Below are 16,437 nucleotides of genomic sequence, written 5' to 3' on the forward strand. Positions count from 1 at the left end.
ACTTGCAGCCCCTGCTTGATGCATCTCAGCCTCGCATCGCTGCTTTCAAAGGATCCCGGAATGGTCTGGGTTGGAAAGGACCTTAAAGCCCATCCCTGCCATGTCCAGGGACACCTTCCACTACCCCAGGTTGCTCCACACCTCATCCAACCTGGCCTTGGACACTTTTGGGGATGGGGCAGCCACAGCTTCTCTGGGCAACCTGAGCTAGGGCCTCACCATCATCCCACGGAAAAATCTATTCCCAACACAATGAAAGTTTTAGTTTTTATTCTACAGCAATGGACCTGTTTTGTAAAACTCTTGTAGCAATGAGCGGAGATTTCACTCAATCTGTTCCAAGCTTTGTGTGCAGAAGCCCCATTTTGATGAACTCAAATCACTCAGGCTCATCACTGCATTCAACAGAGCAGAGCCAAGCTTGCACTCACAGGGAAAGCTCTTTTTATCAGTCTGCTGCCCTGTATAAACATTCCCAGTTAACCATTTGTGTGCTGGGAAGAGCAGTTTCAGGCACAGTCCTCCCCATGGCTCCTGGCCTCACAGCCAGACATTCCCATGGTTTCCAGACTGAGCCACGGGGAGCAGAGCTGGGCTCTGGCAAACCTCAGTGCAACCAACGCCGTGTCCAGTGTCACCTCTCCTTGGCTGCCATCCCAGCAGCAATGAGGATGTGTTTTTCCAGGCTCTTCTCACACCCAGCTGTAATAATAAACACCACCAAGGACTCAGATCCTGTTAGAGATGATACTCAGGGTGGGTTTTTTCCTGATCCAAGCAAAAAAAACTGCATCACTATGCTGCTGGACCAGCCACTGCAGTTTTTCCTGTCCCTTAAGCTCTGTGAGACCTTGTGGAGGCAAAAGGCATGGTGAACCAAATGAAACTTGTCACATCACCTGGCGTGACTCAGCTCCACAGCCCTGCCTTGGGGCCACTGGTGTTCAGGATGCTTGGGAAAGCCCCGCTGCTTCCCTGCATCTCTTCCCTACCAGCACAATCCCACATGGAGCTGACGGTATTTTCCACTGACTCACCTGCCCGTGATACCTCCCCGCTCTAATCAAAGGGCAATTCCGAGAGCTGTGCTATAAAAAGAAATAATTATTAAACATAACTGCATTTTTTTCCCCTTGGATGGATTGTTTTGCATTTTTCCGCTTGGCCCCCGGCTCAGGCAAATTTGCCCCACTTCAGGTGGATTTCTCCCTCTCCTTCTTCACCTTCCTGTGTCAAACACAAACCTGACATCCCGAGCAGCTCTGGCAGTCAGGAGACACAAGAGGGAATTGTTTTCTCTGTAGGAAAGGGGGGGAACATGGACATCACACAGTGACTGTCACCAATCCGGCGCAGGGAGAGCTCCTGCCCGAGCCAGGTCACCCCCCTGCAGAGGCCCTGGGGACCGTGAGCACAGAGGGGACATTCATAACCTGGTTCATCGAGTTTCCACTCCACAAAGCTGAATATTGGCCAGGAATGGGCTTTTCAGTGGCACTGGAGCAGGATCAAGGAAGGGGGGCTTGCCTTCACCCCTTGGATGGTGGATAAAGCACCTGCCTCTCCCTGGCACACATTCTCTGTGGGATGATGTATTCACATCCCTCCCTTGGGCTCCTTTCCCTTTCCAGCTCTGCAGCCATCCCAATGTGGGGATTTATCTCTGGCACCTCAAATCTTCCCCCTGCAAACACTCCCTGCCCAGTCCCAGGCTGGGACTTTTCCAGGGTGATTATCCAGCCAGGTATGCAGGTACAGAGCACAGGAATGCCAGGCTGGAAACTGGAGCTCCCACCAGAGCCACCAGCAGGCAACAAAAAGGGCCTTTCAGAGGAGCATCTGATGCCCTGCTACGTGCAGAGGTGCCAGGGGCTCACATCTTCCTGCCTTAGAAATTGCTCAGTGGCAAATTTCCCTGCTTTTTCCTGCTCAAAGGTGCCCAACATGTGTGTTAAAGTCACCAGAGGAAGTCTTGGATTCCTCCAAAACTTACCAACAGTGGTATCCAGTGACCCCTGGATACCCAGTGCTGGATGGCTTGTCCTGAAAGAGGCAAAGCCCACCCCTGGCAGTCAGGTCAGTGGAGCCACCAAAATGCAATACAAAAAAACTATACAGTTACATACTGTAATAGTATTATATTATACTGTAATACTATTATATTATAAAGCCATGGAATGATAGGACAAGGTGATATGGGATCAAACTGGCAGAGTGCAGATCTAGATTAGATATGAGGAAGGAATTTTTCCCTGTGAGGGTGGGGAAGCCCTGGCACAGGTTGCTCAGAGAAGCTTTGGCTGCCTCATCCCTAGAAGTGTCCAAGGCCTGGCTGGATGGGGTTTAGAGCAATCTGGGATAGTGGGAGGTGTCCCTGGTGGGATGAAATTGTCTCTAAGGTCTCTTCCAATTCAAACTATTCTGTGATTTGGTGATTAATAGAGTTAACAGCTTCATCACAGATGAATGCTTGCCCTTTCCCAAGCTTCTTCATGTCCCCACAGTTTTCTTTGTTTAAACTCTGTATTTATCCTAATGTATGAAGGGCTGTAGAGCAAGGGATATACCTTCTTCAGTGGAAGTCATGTGGCCAAACCAATTCAGATGACATGATTTTAAATAGCATTATAATATTTTAGAAAGATGCCATATTGCAAATTCCACGTGAAATAGTATACATGTTGCAAATCCATTTAAATGTATTACTGACATATATGAGATGTCACAGCTGTCACAATGTTAACAGCTAATAAATACCAGAAATATAATATACATCTATATCTATACATCATATAAATATGATGTATAGATAGATTATATATATGATATAGATATAAATAGATAATATGTTTATATATAAATAAATAGATATATAGATATAAATAGATATATATAGATAAATATATCTATACATCATATAAATATGATGTATAATGGAACATGGCAGGGCCCCAGCTTTGCCCCCAGGAGGAAAGCCCATCCCAGCTTGCTCCATGATGTGTTTCCTCAGATCCCATCCCAGCCCTGCTCTATACTTTTCTCTCTCTTCCTCATGCTTTAGTTCCTGCACCCCAATTTAGAGTTTCTGCCGGGCTGCAGGCTGGGAACCTGCCATGCAAGTGGGAAAAAGAGGAAAAGCAGCTGCTTGGGAGGCATTTCCTCACATTCCCGGTGGGAGGGTGTGACCTGCCAGCCCCTCCTGGCGGGGTGAGGATCCGGTGTCCCCGGGGCCGCGGGACCTGGCGGTGCCGGTCCGACCTGTCCGACCACCGTGCCAGGTCAGCGGCTGCTGCTCCGAGCACTCGCACGTCTGCAGCTGGAAAACTGTGTAAATAAAGGTACTGTGTTCACTGTAATCATAGTAAATAACCCGTGCTTCCTCCTGAAGCTGCTCCAGGGCTGCTGCATCCCTGTGGTGAAGCTCTGGTTTGGGCTTGGGAATAGGAGAGCCAGGGCTTGAGGAGAGCACAGCTGGAAGAGAAGGGCTACAGTGGTGTTGTGCAGCTGGTTATTTAAAAGCTGAGCAGATTAATGTAGCTGTTCAAAATAAAGAGCAGGTTGTGAATGAGAGCTGTTGTCCAAGAACAGGAAAGTGCTGGGAGATCAATCACTAGCAGTGATAAAACTCCAAGGAAACCTTCTTACCTGGATAGGAGGCCTTGTGTGTCCTGGCTGGATGGAGTGGAGCCACTGGTGCTCTGCTGGTGCTCGTGGCTGTGTCAGGCTGGGGCAGGGGGAAGGTGACACAGGGGCTGATGAGGGGACAGCTGCAGGGACGGTGGCAGAGCAGGGTGTCCCAAAAGAGCTCTGCAGTGAGGGACCACAACAGGCACTGCTGCATCCCCTGGGCTGTGTGGTGAGGGCTCAATGACACTTCCAGTGCTGGCTATAAAAGCAGCACCAGGGAAAAACTCCTCCAGGGAGAACACTGAAAACAGGTGAATTAATGACAGGCACATTCCCAAATTTTTAGCAGTTCTGAGCAATAAACCAGCAGCCTCAGCAGCAGCCCTTGGGGAGATCACCGTCACCCACACTCTGTGACCTACCCCATGCCAAACCCCACCAACCTTCTGATGATTTATTCAGCTGTTTGGGGTGCATGAGTTTAGCTCTTTATTACCAAAACTCCAGCCTGGGGAAATCACCAACTAAAGCTATGGGGTGAGTCAGTGTAGAGGCAGGAAATGTCCCAGACTCACCCCCGTTTCCTTGCTGTGACCTCTCAACCCCATTCCTGATCCACAGGTTACCAGGGCAAGGCTGTGGCACGGGAGGTAAATGTCACCCAGAGATGTTGTAATGTCACCCAGAGATGATGCCAGCACTGGCACAGCTGGGTGACACACCAGGAGGTGCTGGGGACAGCACCCTCTGTGGGGGCACCCACACCCCACACAACACCCCCTGCCCCCACGTGGCGTTGGGATATTTGCCTTTCTCAGTCTAAAGTCCTCGCCAGAGAAAAGGCTCCAATGAGCACAAGAGGCTGCACAACAACGAGCGCGGTGCAAAGTGCACCAAGAGGGGCGGTAACACCTAAAACAAACACAGCCGGGGCGGAGGAACGCGGGGACTGCTCGCACGGTGGCAGCAGCGCAGCACGGAGCTGCTCAAGCAGCACGGCGGGGATGCAGCAGGGACCGGGCTGGTGTGGGAATGAAGCAGGGATGGGGCTGATAGGGGATGCAGGAGGGACCAGGCTGGTGTGGGGTACAGCAAGGACGAAGCTGGTGTGGGATGCAGCAGGGATGGGGGATGCAGCAAGGATGAAGCTCCTGCAGCCCCCACTGCCATGGAAGAGCAGGTCAGGGGGACAAAGCCACCAAGAAGCCCCTCCTCAGCCCAGGACACACAGACACAGGGAATGTGGCCTCTCTGCCTGCTGTGGCTCAGGTGAGGGGGGTGACCTGTGTCACCCTGCACAGGGTCTGCCACGGTTCCCACAGCACAGGGCAGAAGCCTTGCCAGGACTGGAGTGGCACTCTGACACATTCCTGCCCGCCAAAACTTTTAAAGCCACAGATGGGATAGATGAGCACCCACACCCCATCCCATGCACAAAGGACAACACCAAATCTCAGCAGGGAACCGCTCCAAGTGCAGCAAATCCCACCATGGGCTGTGCCCAGCTCATGTTTGCTGTGCTCAGCAGCTGCCCTTCAATGCCACCTGCAGTTCCCATTAACGCTGGATTCCAGCTGTAGGTGACAGAGCTGGAGAGCCAGCTGGCTTCTCCTGAGTTTTTCTTATTTTTGTTCCAGCTCTCCCCATTTCAGACTGTGGTGGCTCTTACCTGCTCTGCAGCTGCTCCCAAACCCAGGAGGCTGTTTCTGTCAGGAAAAAGGAAGAAGAAAAAGTACACTTCTTGATCTGTACTCTGATTATGGGCTTGAAACTCATTGCAGGTTGCCTTTGCTCCAGCCTGCAAAACCACCACAGACCCCAAAACGGCATCAGGCCCCACTGGAAGTGCTGGCACAGCCTACAGGTCACCAATGTAATCTGAATAAAATAACAATAATAATAATTTATCAACCTCTACATTGATAACAATAATTTATCCAATTGGAGCACACTTTCTAATTTCTCCATCCTTTCTGCAGTTCTTAGTACTTCCCATTATATTTTCCATACCCAAGCAGGACATCTCCTGGCAGTCCTTACTTACCTTAAACCCTTGAAATCCCCATTTCATACAGATGCAGACAGTCCCAGCCTCCTGCCAGCATTCTTGCATCCAGGAGCAGGCATTTGGCTGGGAGCTGGTCCTGGGAAATGTTGGCCCAGCCTTCTCCTGAATCCTCCCATCACCCTGGAGCCCCCAAAATTCACACAGCACTCAGGGTGTCCTGCACCCTGATGCCACGACAGAGATGCCAACAACCCATCCAGGCTCTCCAATTAAACCACATGGAGTTCATCCATACTTTAAAATAAGCTTTATTTAGATCTTTTATAATTTTATATTTGCATCCATGCCTTCAAGGATTCTCCCCCGCTCACAGGGGGAAAAGTTAAATCTAATGTTACCCATAATTCATATGCTATTTAGCAAAGTTCTCTTTTAAATAAATCATCCTCTTAGTAATTTTTAGAATTACTTCCTAATTTACAAAAAAGCTGAAATGCAAAGGAAACTACTCGATAACAAGGAGATCACTCATCTGTTCTGGTGGTTTAGAGTTTAAATTATAAAAAACGCAAGGAGAACAAAGAAAAAAAAACAGAACAGAACCCAAAAAAACAACAAAATATATAAAAATGCTTCTCTGCAGAGAAAAGATACCATGGGGCAAAGCCTAGTCTGCCACCCCAGGAGAGCCTGGGGGGGTTGGTCCCTCTGTCACCCCCTCCATGGCCTCTCTGCATCATCCCTTGGAATGGAATATACAGCGCGAGGGCATCGGTTTAGTTCGGTGATTTAAGACAAAATACCCTTATTTTTTTCAACCAGGGCGCAAGTATCAGAATTAAGAAAAATAATACACTATTATAGTTCATTAAATAAATCTTAATACATTTTTTTTTAAGAGCTTAAAATTATACTGTAAGCATTAAAGCATAAGGTACTTATCTTGGCATAAGCAGAGCGCGGCACGTGTTAGTGGAGAGGGGAGGTGGCTGCCGCACCGGGGGGTGGTTTGGGGGCATTTCCAAGGAATTTGGAAAAACAAGTTCCACCTGTGCTTCCAAATCACCCCAGAGCCAGAAAAACCTCCCTAGTGGGGACTCGTACCGATTTCCCCAGCCCCCTGTGACGGCAGTAACACCCCAAACTGGAGCGGGGTGGCCGGCCCTATCTGAGCAACATCTTGGGATACGGGATATCTGGGATATCACCTTTCTCCCAGCTCGTGCCGGATCCCCCTAAAATTTACTTGAAGCAAAGGGTGAGCACCCCTCAAAAGCAGGGAAAAACAGCGGGCAAAGCTCCCACCAGCTTGCCCCCATCTGATCTCCCGGCATGTGTTTAGGTTTGCGTTTTCCAAGGCGTTAAGTGCTCCTGGGGCAGCTGAGGGAGCCCGGGCTGGGGGGTCCACAGCCCCAATCTCCCCCAACAGCAACATCCCAGGACAGTACAGTACAAACACCCCCTTCCTCCTCCCCGCCCCATCCCAACCGACGTGGAAAAATATAAAAATCCCAAAACTTCTGCAATAATTTAGTTAGAATAGCTCCTCTGGGTTTGTGCAAATAAATTAAAACAACTAAAAAGGAACGTTAAAACACTTATTTCCAGACCGGCAGGCGTAACAACCAGCCCGGGTCGCCTCCGCGGGGCTCGGCCAGGAAGACATCACAGCGAAGGAGATTTTCTTGGTGTTGTTTTTGTGTGTTTTCTCTCTAAGATCCCTCAGCTGGGCAGGTCCTTCGTCCCCAAGCGAGGACATCCCGCAGGCTGGGCTCCGGAAAACAGCGGTTTCGGACAAGAGACATCACAAGCACAAAGTGCACAATATTTCTCGTATTTACAGAGACACAGCAGTCCTTCAAGTTTCAAGTTTTGTCAAAAGAACAAGAAAAAAGAACAAAAAAACCCTCCCAAAACAAGAAAAAAAAAAAACCCAACCCAAACGGACAAACTGAGGCGACAACAAAGGAGTTATCAGGATGGAAAAAAATCAACAAAAAAAACCATGGAAAAAAGGGAAAAAACTGAAGTTACGACACAGCTGCATCGCTCCCAAGACAACAGGTAACAGGTCCACAGGTGGGACGGGCTGTGGGTGGGGATATGTACATGTGCAGGGCCGGGAGAGGCTCTGGCGCCGTCACCAGTCCGCGTCCTCCTCGATGTAGTAGTCGGGGGCCGTCCCGTCGAAGAGCCCGGGATCGAGGGACTTGCGCTGCTTCCCCCGGGCAAACACCCTGGAGATGGAGCCAAAGCCCATCTTCTCTTTCTTCTTTTTCCGTTTTTGGTCTTCCAGGTCTTCTAGAGACTGTGGGAGGGAGGACAAGACACAAGTTTAGGCATTCAGCTTTTCCTTTACCATTTTCCCCTTCACTCACATCAAGGATGATGGACCATGTGGTCCCAGTCCCAAAAAATTTGAGTCCAGGTCCCAAAAAATATTTGCAGCCAGATCCCACAAAATATTTTCATCCAGGTCCAAAGTAATGTTAAGATCCTGGACCAAAATACAATAACATTCCTGGAACCTGTGTGGTGGAATTTGCAGTGTAATTGGGCCCCCTCTCCACAGCTCAGGATTTTGGCCTCTTTAATTCAACTGGATCAGGATTCCAGCTCTGGGAATAAATAGTGAGAGCATCTGTGTGGATTGCAAAAGTATCCCAATGTTTTAGGGCCAAATACAGAAGAACAACATGCTTTGGCTGGACCTTATAAAAATCAACGCTGGGATAGGCCTGAGCTCAGTGAATACCTGAGGGGCAAATTATGGGAATAGACACCCCAGACTTACAGTGCAGGATGACTTCCATTCATCCCAAATTGGTGCCTCTGACCCACCACCCCCAAGTACTTTCCAGCACATGAAGGGGTCTCACAAGCAGGATTTGAGAGGATTTGTGCCCTACCTGTACGATTGGATTGTGCAAGTTCTTCTGTACCGGTCCAGGACTGTCCCCCTGTGTCACAAGGAGATGGATCCATTGAATCAACAACCCTGACACAGTCCAAGACCCTCCACCCCTAGGTCAAAAAGCAGCATTTGTGCAGCTGAACTGCAGTTGGAGTGGGATAAACCCCAGGGCAGCAGCTTTCCAGGTCAGCCAAGCCCCAACATGCCCCACCCTGCAAACCCAATGCTGTTTTGGGAGGTGGAGGCCCCACAGAATGCCCAGAGCCCACCTCCCCAGGGCAGGGCACCAAAGCCCCAGCAGGCAGGCCCTTACGTTGCAGAGTGAGTGCGTTCGATGCCGGGGGGAGTTGATGTCACTCGGCGTGGATGACCGGTCACCTTCGGCCGCCGAGGCGTCGGAGATGATGGACGGCTGCCGGGAATGGCAGGGGCTCACTCTGACTGCTGCAAGGCAGGGGGAAACAGGGAATGAACACCAGCAAACCTCTGATGCACTTCCAAAAGAGCACAGGACTCTAAATCCCAGGGTCATGGGTTCAGGCTGCACGTTGGGTGCCAACTGTTCTGGTCTGAGTGCCACTGAGGGAACCCCAGCCAGCCTCAAGATGGTGAACAGTGGGTGGGGGGCACTCTTTTGTGTCCTGGGGGTGACAGAGGTGCCAGCAGCCAGGCTGATCCCGGGGTACAGAAGGAGGCAAAGGAAGGACAAAGGCAGCCAGGCTGACTGCCTGCAGCAGAGGAGATGCTGGAACAGCAGCAGAAGATGAAGGGGTTAATCCAACGTTTATTGTAGGAACTCTGGGGAGTCACTACCACCTCATGGGCCTCCTGCTGAGAGGCCCAGGAGAGGTGCCAATGTTACATTTAAAGGGAGGTGGAAACCTAAAGTAGATAACATTTTACTAACCAATAAATGACCCTAAGGGATGGATAGTGGGGGACAGATATTTAGGACAGCGTATGGAGAAACACTTGGGGGGTTAACCCCTGGCCTCTGGCTAATCACTTAATGTCCTGGACAGAAAGTTCTAGATGGAGGGGATGGGATGCTGAGTGATTCACAGAGAGCCAGGGTGGGGATTTGGGTATGATCTCGGCAAGGGAAAGGGATTACACAGGTAGAGGGAGGGGGGACAATCTGGGGTAAACCATTTAGGAAAAATACGGGGATACAAAACCAAAGCTTTTACAAAGTATAAAAACACACTACAACAGGGAAGGGTGGTTTTGACCATCTTTCCTCCCCAGAAGGGGTTTGGCACTGAGGATTTGCCATCCCAGGGGTGCCCACCTTGCCGGTCTGCCGAGTGCTGGGGGTGTGAGTGGTAGAGGGTCTGCTGGCTCTGCCGGATGGCGGCGGTCAGCGGGAGGTCAGCCTGCATCACCCACTCCTGGTTGCCGTTCAGCACCGTCTCGCCCGGCATGGCCAAGGAATGGCGCTTGGGCACGTCCTTGGTCAGCGTAGCCAGCGACTGCTTGGCCTGGGGAAGGACATTAGGACATTGAGGTGGTGGTGGGGGAGTGGGAAAACCATGTGAACATCTCCCAGAGCAGCAGAACAAGCAGCAGCACACTGCACAGCAAACCCACCCTCCCCCGGGCAAGCAAAGATCCCAACTGTGCCAGAGATATCAAGCTATTTTTGAGTGATCCCCATGCCAAGGATATCAAGCTCCTTTTGAGAGATGGAATATTTTCCTCTCATTTTTGCAGCAGTGCAGCCACTGCAGCGAGCACTGAGATCTGTACAAATGATCCATCCAGCTCACCATGGCCAGCTCGGCCTCCAGCTCCTTCATGCGGTTGTCCTTCAGGTCGAGCTGGGAGCGGAGGGCGCTGGCGTGGTCCGTGGCCTCCTTGGCCTGCCGCCTCAGCTCCCACTTCTCCCGCTCCAGGAGATCCTTCTCCTTGGCCAGGGCCTTCACCGCGTCCTCGCTCTCCTGCTGGGACAGGGGTGGCCATCAGGAAGGGAAAATTTAACTAAAAACCCCCTTGGGGACCACCCAACCACGAGCAGTATCTTAGGTGTCACAAGAGCCCTGTGCTGGCAGGAATGTCAACCTTTTTTGGGGAGATCCAGAATGCAACTGTTCCCCAAAAAGAAATGCTCACTGTGCACCTGGTTAAAATGACATCAAATCCCCCAGCTCTGCTCTCTTTCCTCCATTTAACCTTAAACTGCTGTGGTCATCCCAACCCCACCAAGAGCCCAGCTGGGGCTTTAGTGGGATTTTGCCAGATTACAAACCAGCTTTCCCACTCAGCCCTCTGTGCCACGAGAGCAGGGCGTGGGCTCTGCACTCACTTTCCTGTGCTGCTCGTAGTTGCGGATGAAGTCGCGGAGCTGCTCCTCCCGGCTCTCCAGCGTGGCGTACAGCTGCTGCATCTGGCTCACCAGGTCTGTCTTCTCCCCCTTCAAGCGCTTGCGGTCGGCTTTCATGGCTGTGGGAGAGAGGATCACTCCAGCATGGCAGCCCCTTGGCTCCATCTCTTTTATTTTTCATGGAAAAAGCATCAAAATGAGAATTCTGGGGGGTGGGTTGGGAGAAGATGCTCAGTTCACCCCCATCGCTGCACCCTTCAAAATGCTCCTCGTCACTGCCCATGCTCCAAGGGGCAGCTCAGACCTTGGAAAAGGAGGCTTGGGAGCAAAACTGCAGCCTCAGCCTCGGGGCCTGGCACAGGAAAACCTGCTGCTCCCTTTCCAGGATAAATAAACCACAACCAGTTTATTTTTAGCAGTGAGGCAGATTCCAGAGCGCTCCCACGAGCCCAGGGCACGGCTCCCTGAGTGTCCCCATCCCCACCCAGCTCAGGGATGCTGTGTTGGGATGAGGGGATGGAGCAGTGGGATGTGATGGGTGATTCAACAGCCCTGAGAGGAACCCCAAACCCTCATGTTTTCCCTCCTCATTGCACCAGTGAGGGATGCTCAGTGACCATCGGCCCCAGGACAGCCACAAAAGCCAAATCCAGGGAGAATTACAGAAATCTCACGTAGGACAAGGAGTTCAGTCATTCTGTACACCAGTGCTTTACCCAGTACTGAACCTGGTCCTTGGCAGTGCTGCAGGAGTGCCCTGTGGCTCCTTGCTCCAGATACAGCCCACATCACCAAAATTAATGCCCAGTTTAGGATTCAGATCACAAATATTTCATTATATATCCCTGCTTTTCCACCCTGCTAACTCAGGGATGCCATGAAACACCCTCTGCCCCTCCAAATGTCCCTGCACTCATTGTATTGAATCAGAGTCTTGCAAGAAATGCCACCACAACTCTCCAGAGAAAAACATCCCCAAAGCCACCAGGGGCTGTGTATACTACAAAACCCACCAGAAGATGCTGCAGCATCACGAGTGGGACCTGTCCCCATGCACACATCCAACCTTTCTCCATCACATTACAGAAATCAAGGCAGCTGTTTCAGCCCACACTGTGTATTCTACCTGCTGTAATGAGTCACTTCATCTGGGGGTTAAACTGCACGTCAGGAACATCTGGGTTCCTCTCAACACTGTAAGGAAAGGAGGGGGTTTGCAGGTGAGAGGAGAAAAAGATAGGGGAAAAAATCAGACTAAATAGTGGAGAAAGAAGGAGATGCTTTGGACTATAGAGATTTTTATCTGTTAAAATCCAAGAGATGAAACTCTTTGGACCAACTATTCTGCCAGTAAGCACTGGAGATAAATCAGAACACCACAAACCAGAAAATGAGGTAGGAAATGCTGCAAAAATTCACATTGTCCTGTGACAAGGAGCTCTTGGGAGTCTTCCTCGCCCACTTCAATGAACACGACTCCTCCTGGGACAGCTCGGCCTCTTCCGACACCAGGACTTCCCTTGCTTTATTCCCATCTTAGGAAATTCCTACAGAAACCCTCTAAAAACAATCACAACCACACCCATGCCTTTGAAAAAGCCCTTTCCCACTGCCTGTGTGTACTCAACCACCACCTTCCCCTGCCCAGTTCTTACACAGGAACGAAAAACTTCCTAAAAATAAAAAAATTTATTGATAAATTGACCAAACCATAGTGGGTCCAGACCCCACAGACACATATGTATCTATATATGTAAAATTTAATTTCCTCAAGGATACTCAGAGGCTCTTACAAAAGTTTAAGTCACATTTGCCAATCTCTGATGCTGGAGGCAACAAAAAGAATCCTAATGAACTTAATTAAATAGTGAGTCCCCTATAGCATACAAACTCCTTTAATTAGTGGCAGTGTTCATGGCCCTTAAAGATTTACAGAAAACACTTAATCATTTGCCAATAATAAAAAGAAAATGCTCTGAAGTAGTATTAGAAGAAGAACAACTATATCCCAAGGTTGAATATGTTTTGATATACCAATATTTACCAATATTTATGCCAATGTATCAATATTACAAGAAGATTATAAGGTTTGGGTATTGAAAGAGCAGATTTTTTTCCTATTAACCCAACAGGACAATTTACCATTCACTGCATTTCATATTTGAGAGATTTGCTGAAATTAACAGACTTTTTTTTTGCTCCCTTCTATTGCTCTCCTTCCTCCAAGAACGATTAGCTCCTAAGCTTAAAGAAGATTTATCAGTCATTTGAGAACTTCATTCCAAGCCAAATTAATAGGAAATTAATTGAAAAAGGCAGGAGAAAAATAAAAAGTGAGGCAGAAGTGAGCTGTGAGGGCTGCCAGCAGCTCCTGGACCGAGCCCCACTTGCAGCAGCAGCTTAATTTGTCCTTAGCAAACAAGCCCAGCTAATTACTCAGTCGGGGAAAACGAGCCTTTGCAATCCATGGCCAGCCAAGGAGGGATAAAGCAGATTTTCCCTGGCTATCGTGTCCATCTGAGGAGGTGAAATGGCTTTTTCCTTTCATCTGGTGATCCAGGGCCTGGTTTCCATATCCCAAACCCCCACAAGTATCCAAACAAACTCCCCCAGCCCATTGGCACAGCAGGCTCTGGACAAACCTCTGACCTCTTCATAAACCCAAGAAAAGAAGCAAGAAATCCTAAACCCAGCCCACGAGTGGAAAGTACTTCTCTTCCTTGCATTATTCATTTTCCCCTCCCTCCAAAGCACGTGGCAGAAGGAGAGGGGTGAACCAGCAGCCCCCCTTGGACTCAGCAGCTCAGCACCAGCCTTGGCATCAAGGGATGGGGGAGATGGGTTGGGATGGGCTGGGTGAACCCCCCAGCTCCCACCACCATCCCCACCTGCACCAGCTCACCCTGCCCTGGTGTTACCTGAGCTTCCACCTCCTGCCACTCGATCCTCTCTCGGTCCTTTGGGAGAAGAATGATGGACACAGAGGTAACGGGACCAGCTCTGAGCTGGGCTCCTCCTGCAGCCCAAACAATTAAAATCCACCCCCTCAGCACCTTTTATTCCCAGCTCTATGTGAGGAGCCAAAATCCAGTGGCTCACTGGAGAGGCACAGCCCTGTCTGGGACAGCAGCAGGGCTGGAAGCACCCAGTGATGCCACCACTGGCCCCAGGCTGACCTCACCATCCAACAGCTTCCAGCTCCTGTATCCTAAACCCAGCATCTCCCCCCAGAATGGGGGCTGCTCTAAATACTCCCTTCTCTCTTTGATATAAATAGTGTCAGATGAAGGGGATATCAATCACAGAACACGGAGGGGACTCACAAGGATCACTGATGTCCAACCCCTGGCCCCACCATCCAGCCACAGTTCCCTTGGAGGACATATGAGTAATAATTAGTGTGACTATCTTGATAATGTAATATTAGATGAAAAACTACTGCTTGAACCATAGAAGCAGCATCTCTGCCCAGTTTCACACTCCTGGGATGAAGCAGCAATGCCCAGACACACAACAGGGCACGGACAGAAGATGCAGCACACCCCTGAACTCCAAAGAGCAGCTTCCCATGACTCCCATCCACTTCCAAGTCCTTCTCTCACCCCACACAATGTGAATTTTCATGCCAGGAACAGAATCAGAGCTGACTTTCTCCCTTACTGAATCACACACTCATTTTCTGATGCAGGGCAGGGCCTCCTTGGGGAGCATGGCTGAACCCCAGAGACCCCCTGTGCAACAGGAATGTGCAAACCCATCCTGTCCCATTAACATTTACTTAATTTCTCCTGTTTCTTCCTTGCAGCCATGAAATCCAATATTGTCACCATGACTAACCCATAAAATCAGGATGGCAGTGCTGCTCCTTGCTTTGCAATTAAAGAGCCCTGTGAGGTCCCTGGGGCAGCTGTCACCAGCAGGAAGATCTTCACATTGAAAACATCAACATTCCATGGTGTCAGGCAGAGCCAGCACTCACTCCTGGGGCTGTGGAGGTTTGGAGCAGGCAGGAAATTAGAGCCCAACGTCAAATTTCAGGAAAAAGTGAGGTGAGGCAATTCTCCATCAGGGAGTTTAGCTGGTAACAGCCAAGGGCTTTCCAAACCTGACCCAGCAGTCAATGAGCTGATCAATGACTTCTGAAAACTTCAGGTGGGTCTTCAAAGGAGAACAACAGGTTTTCTGTAGAGATCCAGGTCCTTAGAGTGGAGATGGCTTTCTTGGCTGGGTCCATGGCTGGGACATCCATCTGCCAGGACATCCATCTATCCAGGACATCCATCCAGTGGGACACCAATCTTCTGGGACACCCATGTGCCAGGCCATACATCCTTCTGGGATATCCATCTGATGCAAACCTCATCTTCTGGAACATCCATCCACTGGGACACCCATTTCTTTATTACTCACCCCCTCACTGCAGCAAGTTGAGGGTGCTGTGGATCTCTGTATGAGACTTTCCCCAGCCCAAATACTATTTCTGAAGAATCACAGCTTTGAGCTGAAGGTGAGAGAAGGAGAAAACCAGGCTACAACTCATTCATGGAGCAGACACAAAGTTGGTTCATGCCTTTCCAAGCAGCAGGGAAAGCCAGCCTGAGGTTTCCAGGCTGGCATCAAAAAGGAAACAGAAACCAGGTTTGCTCTCGGTGTGATAATCCCGCAGGCGAGCTCCAGCAGATTGGATAAAGCTTCCCAGAAATGGGGTTTGTGCCATTAGCCCACATGCTCATGGATGTCACCCAGCCAAGAGGCTCCTCAAGTCCCCCCAGGCACTTGGGCACAGTCCCTGCCCACAGCAGGAGCAGCAGTAATAAAGCTGTCTGCAACTTCTCCCATCAGGGATTTCCACACCAGAAATCCAGACCACATCCACACCTTTCCAGCCAGGATGGGGGAAATAATAACTGCACTAATGCTGGAAGCACAATTCAGAGTCCCAGCCGTGGCAGAAGTGGAGAGGGAGGTAGGATGTAGCACGATGGGATTTTAATTGGATGTTAATGGAATAAAAAAAGTGCAAAAGATGGAATTAGCCCAGGAAAAAAGTGGATTAAAGATGCACAAAGCACATGCTGACAGAAATAAAGGAACTGGTGGAGTCACTCCTGCAGAGCACCCTGTGCTGGGCCAGATCCCTGCCCCTACCCTGCACAGCAAGGACAAGGTAAACAGCACAGGAAAGATGCAGCACAGGCTTATCAGCTTTATCCTGTGCCAAATGCTGCTGAGAAGGGCTGGAAATGCATCTCCAAAGGGGGACAATGAACCCACCCTCCATGGAGACCATCATAAACCAAACCCTGTGTGGCTGTGCAAAGTAAAGGCTTTTAAAAACTGCTGGAGCCCCCAAAAGCAAACCTGAGCAGCAAACCCTCTGTGCTTCCCTCTGCAGCACAGCCCAGCAAGCCAAGATCCCTCTGAACCAGCTGCACTGCACTTCCAGGCTCAGAGCCAACAATGATGACAGATTTCCATATAATTTATCTGCTAATGACATTCCACAGGACCCACCATGGATCGTGGGCTGCTGCAGCCTCTGCTGCTGGTGTGGGGCAGCCTTTG

The 16,437-nt window shown here is 50.0% G+C and overlaps 1 protein-coding gene across 2 annotated transcripts in view; it reads right to left on the reverse strand.

Annotated features, from left to right (window-relative positions):
- Window positions 1–5,919: 5,919 nt before the first annotated feature.
- The window catches only part of KAZN (kazrin, periplakin interacting protein), a 218,514-nt gene continuing 207,996 nt past the window's right edge, over window positions 5,920–16,437 (reverse strand). For both annotated transcript variants that reach the window (XM_064730483.1, XM_064730485.1), the window contains 6 exons: window positions 10,855–10,991; window positions 10,319–10,489; window positions 9,841–10,030; window positions 8,863–8,993; window positions 8,545–8,595; window positions 5,920–7,943 (listed from right to left, as the gene is read on the reverse strand). In XM_064730483.1, the coding sequence (XP_064586553.1) occupies window positions 7,776–7,943; window positions 8,545–8,595; window positions 8,863–8,993; window positions 9,841–10,030; window positions 10,319–10,489; window positions 10,855–10,991 (848 nt within the window). In that variant the 3' untranslated portion in view covers window positions 5,920–7,775. The remainder of the gene's footprint in view (window positions 7,944–8,544; window positions 8,596–8,862; window positions 8,994–9,840; window positions 10,031–10,318; window positions 10,490–10,854; window positions 10,992–16,437) is intronic.

This window comes from Zonotrichia leucophrys, chromosome 21 (assembly GCF_028769735.1).
Source record: "Zonotrichia leucophrys gambelii isolate GWCS_2022_RI chromosome 21, RI_Zleu_2.0, whole genome shotgun sequence".
Taxonomy (NCBI): Eukaryota; Metazoa; Chordata; class Aves; order Passeriformes; family Passerellidae; genus Zonotrichia; species Zonotrichia leucophrys.